At 45.4% G+C, this 6000-nt stretch overlaps 1 protein-coding gene across 7 annotated transcripts in view; it reads left to right on the forward strand.

Annotated features, from left to right (window-relative positions):
• Nucleotides 1-1249, forward strand: part of TEP1 (telomerase associated protein 1) — a 56148-nt gene extending 54899 nt beyond the window's left edge. For all 7 annotated transcript variants that reach the window (XM_053596171.1, XM_053596174.1, XM_053596177.1 and 4 more), the window contains 4 exons: nucleotides 148-253; nucleotides 360-577; nucleotides 703-807; nucleotides 1018-1249. In XM_053596171.1, the coding sequence (XP_053452146.1) occupies nucleotides 148-253; nucleotides 360-577; nucleotides 703-807; nucleotides 1018-1140 (552 nt within the window). In that variant the 3' untranslated portion in view covers nucleotides 1141-1249. The remainder of the gene's footprint in view (nucleotides 1-147; nucleotides 254-359; nucleotides 578-702; nucleotides 808-1017) is intronic.
• The last annotated feature ends 4751 nt before the right edge of the window (nucleotides 1250-6000 follow it).

Raw genomic sequence — 6000 nt, forward strand, 5'->3', positions numbered from 1 at the left:
GGCTGAGACCATAGCACTCTAGCCTGAGTGATAGAGCAAGAGGCTAACTCAGAAAGGAAAAAAAGTCCTGCCTAGCCCATAGTAGAAAACTGTGTCAGAGTTTGAGTAATATGGGTAGGCTAAACAAAATTACCTATCTTTTTACAGAGGCAAAAGGAATCAGGAGAGTTTGAAGAGAGCCTGACCTTTAATTTGATCTTAGAGAATCCTACTGGAACTCTAATTTCAATAACTCAGGCCAAGCCTGAATCTGGTGAGTGGTAATGGGAAGATCTGAGGAGCCTGGAAATAACCTGGGGAAGGGTGGTGGATCCTGTAAGGCCTGAGACTTGGCTTTAATTCTATCCTCATAATGGCAGAGTCCTCATTTCTGTGTGCCAGCTCTGATGGAATGCTTTGGAAACTGGCCAAATGCAGCCCGGAGGGAGAATGGATCACAGGTAACATCTGGCAGAAGGAAGTAAAAACTCCTGAAACCCAATCTCCAGAGTCACACTCATCAGAATGCTTGGAAGAAGATACCAGCACACATAATATCCCAACAACCCCAGATCTAAAGACACAGCAGCGTAGAAAGGTGAGTTGAGGGAGGGTCACAAATATAAGGGAAGAGGCTCTGGATCTGACACAGTGGACTCTGATCCTTTCTTAATTAAGGAGGGTCCTTTGAGAACTCACCATACTGCTCTCCTTCTCTTCGAGATTCACTCGGGCTCTGTCACAGCCCTCCATGTGCTGCCTGAATTGCTGGTGACAGCTTCAAAGGATAGAGATGTTAAACTGTGGGAGAGATCCAGTATGCAGCTGGTAAGTGTTTGTGTGTGTGCACAAGAGGGATGTAGGAATGTTGGGATGTCACAAGAGCAAACTTAGGGTAAGAGAGGGCAAAGATAGATCAAAATTCTGTTTTCTTTGATCCCTCTTGCCATAGTGTGTGACTAATATGTTTAGAAAAATAAGTTACTAAGGCTGCTCAAGGCTTGTGATCCTCACATCCCCATTTTACTTTCCTTGCAGCTGGGTCTGTTCCGATGTGAAGGGGCAGTGAGCTGCCTGGAACCTTGGCTGGGCCCTAACTCTGCCCTGCAGCTGGCCATTGGAGACATACACGGCAATGTATACTTTCTGTCCTGGGAATGAAAATATACTACTCAGGGGAAAATATGATGCTACTTGTTCTAGAGATGCAAAGCCCAAAAACACTAGCAGTGACATTCTTAATAAGTTTAAAAATAAAAGTGTCAGAAATCTCAAGTATAGGCATGCCTGAGTTATTGTCGATTTGTGGAAGATTATGGATACTGTAATATGTTTCTAATTGAACATTAATCCACTCCTGTAATCCTAGCACTCTGATCTCCTGAGCCCAGGAGTTCAAGACCAGCTTGAACAACAGGAAAAGTCCGGCTCTACTAAAAATAGAAAAAAACAGCCGGAGTTTAGGTAGTACATACCTACAGTCCCAGCTACTCAGGAGGCTGACCCAAGAGGATTACTTGAGCACAAGAGTTTGAGGTTGCTGTGAGCTATGATGCCACGGCACTCTGCCCAGGGCACAGAGTGAGAATCTGTCTCCAAAAAAAAAAAAGAAGAATCTTCTGGTTTTCCCACCTTCTGACACCACAGCAGCAGTAGCAGCCACTTGACTTGGAAGCATTAGTCAATGTAGTAACTGACATTCTTGGAAGAGAACACAAAAGTGTATCTCTCTCAAATCAAAATTCGTCAGACTAAAACTAGTGGAAAGCTGGACAATCATACCCATTGACTCTGATCTTCTTTTTTTTTTTTTTTTTTGTAGAGACAGAGTCTCATTGTACCGCCCTCGGTAGAGTGCCGTGGCGTCACACGGCTCACAGCAACCTCTAACTCTTGGGCTTACGCGATTCTCTTGCCTCAGCCTCCTGAGCAGCTGGGACTACAGGCGCCCGCCACAACGCCCGGCTATGTTTTCGTTGCAGTTTGGCCGGGGCTGGGTTTGAACCCGCCACCCTCGGCATATGGGGCTGGCGCCCTATTCACTGAGCCACAGGCGCCACCCGGACTCTGATCTTCTTAAAGGTTCTAGAATTTTCTCATTTTTCTAGACTTCTATGGGAGAAAAAATTCCCTCAGGCCCCTTTTTTCTAAGCATTTAGGAAGAAGAAAATGTCTTTAGTAGCCAAGGATTCAGGACTTGTATAAGACAACCCAGGGCTATTACAGGGCTTTTAAAAATAAATTTTTTAAAAAAATTTTATTTTGGGTGGCACCCATAGCTCAGTGGGTAGGGTGCCAGCCACATACACAGGGCTAGCAGGTTCAAACCCTGCTCGAGCCAGCTAAAACAACAATTAGAACTACAACATAAAAAATAGCTGGGGGCGGCACCTGTGGCTCAAAGGAGTAGGGCACTGGCCCCATATGCTGGAGGTGGTGGGTTCAAATCCAGCCCTGGCCAAAAATTGCAAAAAAAAAAAATAGCGGCATTGTGGCAGGTGCCTATAGTCCCAGCTACTTGGGAGGCTGAGGCGAGAGACTCACTTAAGCCCAAGAGTTGGAGGTTGCTGTGATTGCACCATGGCATTCTACCAAGGGTGACATAGTGAGACTGTCTCAAAAAAAAAAAAAAAAAAATTATTTTGGCTCAGCGCCTGTATCTCAGTGGTTAGGGTGCAGGCCACATACACCAGGGCTGACAGGTTTAAACCCAGCCTGGGCCTGCTAACAACAGTGACAACAACAACAACAAGATAGCTGGCGTCATGGTGGGCACCTGTAGTCCCAGCTGCTTGGGAGACGGAGGCAAGAGAATTGCTTAAGCTCAAGAGTTTAAGGTTGCTGTGGGCTGTGATACCATGACATTCTATCAAGGGTGACAAAGTAAAACTCTATCTAAAAAAAAAAAAAAAATTTTAATTTTTGCCAGGCACGGTGGTTCGTGCCTGTAATCCTAGCACTCTGGGAGGCCGAGGTGGGTGGATTGCCTGAGCTCAGGAGTTTGAAACCAGCCTGAGACAGAATGAGACTGTCTCTAGAAATAGCCAGGCATTGTGATGGGCACCTGTAGTCCCAGCTTGGTCTGGGCATCTTCCAAGTCCCAGCTACTTGGAAGGCTGAAACAAGAGAATCACCTAAACCCAGGAGTTTGAGGTTGCTGGGCGCTAAGATGCCAAGGTACTCTATTGAGGGTGACAAAAGTGAGACTGTCTCAAAAAAGTTTTTTTTTTTTTTTAATTTAAATTTTATTTTCAGATAGGCTTGCTATATTGTCTAGGCTGATCTCGAACTCCTGGCTTCAAGGGATCCTCCCACCTCAGCCTTACATGGGCCACCATGCCCAGCACTATTATAGGGATTTTGTCGTACATTGGTAATCTTCTATCAGAGAAATACCACTGTATTGTGGCTTAGAAATGAGTTTTGAGGATTTGGAGAGTTAAGCAGTACTAAGTTTTCTCTCTTTTTTTTTTTTTTGTGGTTTTTGGCCGGGGCTGGGTTTGAACCCGCCACCTCCGGCATATGGGACCGGCGCCCTACTCCTTGAGCCACAGGCACCGCCCAGTACTAAGTTTTCTTACTGTGTCCTGATATCATCTGAGGGACTTCACCTTACTTCTAGCCAATGCTCTGGTGTCCCCTTGACCAAAGGATAAAGACATCAGCTGACAGAATTTAATAGGTCATGCTTCTTTTTTTTTGTTTTATGTGCCTCATGCCAGGCCTCTAAGTGTACCTTCTGAACCACCACTTCCACATGTACCTTGTGACGAGGAGTCTTAGTTAAGGTAATTTGAAAATTATGATCTGTGGGTGAGACTCAAATAACACCTACTCAGTCGGGCGGCGCCTGTGACTCAGTGAGTAGGGCGCCAGCCCCATATACTGAGGGTGGCAGGTTCGAACCCGGCCCTGGGCAAACTGCAACAAAAAAATAGCCGAACGTTACGGTGGGCACCTGTAGTCCCAGCTCCTCGGGAGGCTGAGGCAAGAGAATCGCTTAAGCCCGATAGCTGGAGGTTGCTGTGAGCTGTGATGTCATGTCATTCTACCGAGGGCGACAAAGTAAGACTGTCTCTAAAAAAAAAAGAAAAAAAAAAACCACCTACTCAGTCCATATTGCATTGAACTGAATGACCCCTGGAGGCCTATACCAGGAAGCATCTCCACGAGATACAAGGGTGCAGCCCTTCCCAAAGAACCTTCTAGGCTTTTATTGAAGTCAGGCATGAGAAAATACAGTGCAGTGGCAAGCTTCAAAGAGAGAGGGTTAAGGTTAAAAAACAAAAAGTTTATCTTTAGCTATATGATTGAACTCTTAACAAATTCTGTTTACTGTCTTGCTTTTTTCTTATCACTGCTAAATATGACTTAGGGCTGAGGCAGTATGCTGTTGTGTCTAGTGAGTACTGTTTTTAGTATTCAGGGCCAACAGTGATGCTTGGCTTCTGCCCAGATCACTCTGTTCCCAGTGCTTAGCACTTTAAACCCTATGCTCAGGGCTGGTGGTTCATGCCTGTAATCCTAGCATCTGGGAGGCCAAGGTGGATGGATTGCCTAAACTCTGAGTTCAAGACTAGCCTGAGCCAGAGTGAGACCTCCTTTCTTTTTTTTCTTTTTTTTTGTAGAGACAGAGTCTCACTTTATGGCCCTCGGTAGAGTGCCGTGGCCTCACACAGCTCACAGCAACCGCCAACTCCTGGGCTTAAGCGATTCTCTTGCCTCAGCCTCCCGAGTAGCTGGGACTACAGGTGCCCACCACAATGCCCGGTTATTTTTTGGTTGCAGTTTGGCCGGGGCCGGGTTCCACGGTATATGGGGCCGGCGCCTTACCGACTGAGCCACAGGCGCCGCTCGAGACCTCCTTTCTAAAAATAGATGGGTGTTGTGGCGGGTGCAGATAGTCCCAGCTACTTGGGAGGCTGGGCAAGAGAATCGCTTGAGCTCAAGAGTTTGAGATTGGCTCGGTGCCTATAGCTTAGCAGCTAGGGTACCAGCCACATATACCAGAGCTGGCGAGTTCAAATTCAGCCCGGGCCTGCCAAAGAACAATGACAACTATAACTAAAAAATAGCTGGGCGTTGTGGTGGGTGCCTATAATCCCAGCTACTTGGAAGGCTGAGGCAAGAGCATCACTTAAGCCCAAGAGTTTGAGATTGCTGTAAGCTGTGAGGCCACAGCACTCTACCAAGGGTGACAAAGTAAGACTGTCTCAAAAAAAAAAAAAAAAAAAAAAAGAGAGAGTTTGAAGTTGCTGTGAGCTGTGAGGCCATGGCACTCTACCAAGTGTGACAAAGTGAGACTCTCTCAAAAAGAAAAAAAAAAAAACCCAACCAAAAATCCCCTATACTCTATTCTATAGTGACCCATTAGTATACCCAGAAATTCTGCAGAGAACCTTGGCAAGGCCTCATCCTAAAATCCCTGTTTTCAATCTTTTCTTTCAATCACTCTTTTCATCTTTCTCTCTATAAAGCATGGGCTGATGGCAGGAGGAAGCTCTAGGTCCCCTTATATGCTCTGAAAATTTTATGAAAAACACCTCCACTAAGGCTGGAGGAATGGGGATGGGGACAGGTTAAGCAAGTGCTAACTTACTCAATAGATTCAGCCTGGTTGGCTCTGTCTGCCTGAAAAGTGTTTTCTGACTTTCTTGACTAGGAGTTAAAAATGAGGTCATATTATAATTGCTATGAATGAAGATAAGAATAGACTCTAGGTAAAGGCAATTATGTACTTAAGGGGGTTCAATGAAAAATCAATTTAGGTTTTACATTAAACATCCTTTGGGTTATCATAAAATAGGATTTGAGTGCCTCCCAATGGCTGGATGAGTTCCACACACAGCGACAGCCACTGGGTTGTGAGACAGTAAGACATTTGACAGTCTTTTCTTCTATCCATCCTGAAAAGTACCTGTCTTATTACAACTTTTTATGCATCTATTTTCACGTATCATGTGCACATCTGTTATTGAAATCTAGAGCAGAGGTACTCTGTCACGACTGCAAAAGTGATCA

The sequence above is a fragment of the Nycticebus coucang genome, chromosome 6, assembly GCF_027406575.1.
Source record: "Nycticebus coucang isolate mNycCou1 chromosome 6, mNycCou1.pri, whole genome shotgun sequence".
Lineage (NCBI taxonomy): Eukaryota > Metazoa > Chordata > Mammalia > Primates > Lorisidae > Nycticebus > Nycticebus coucang.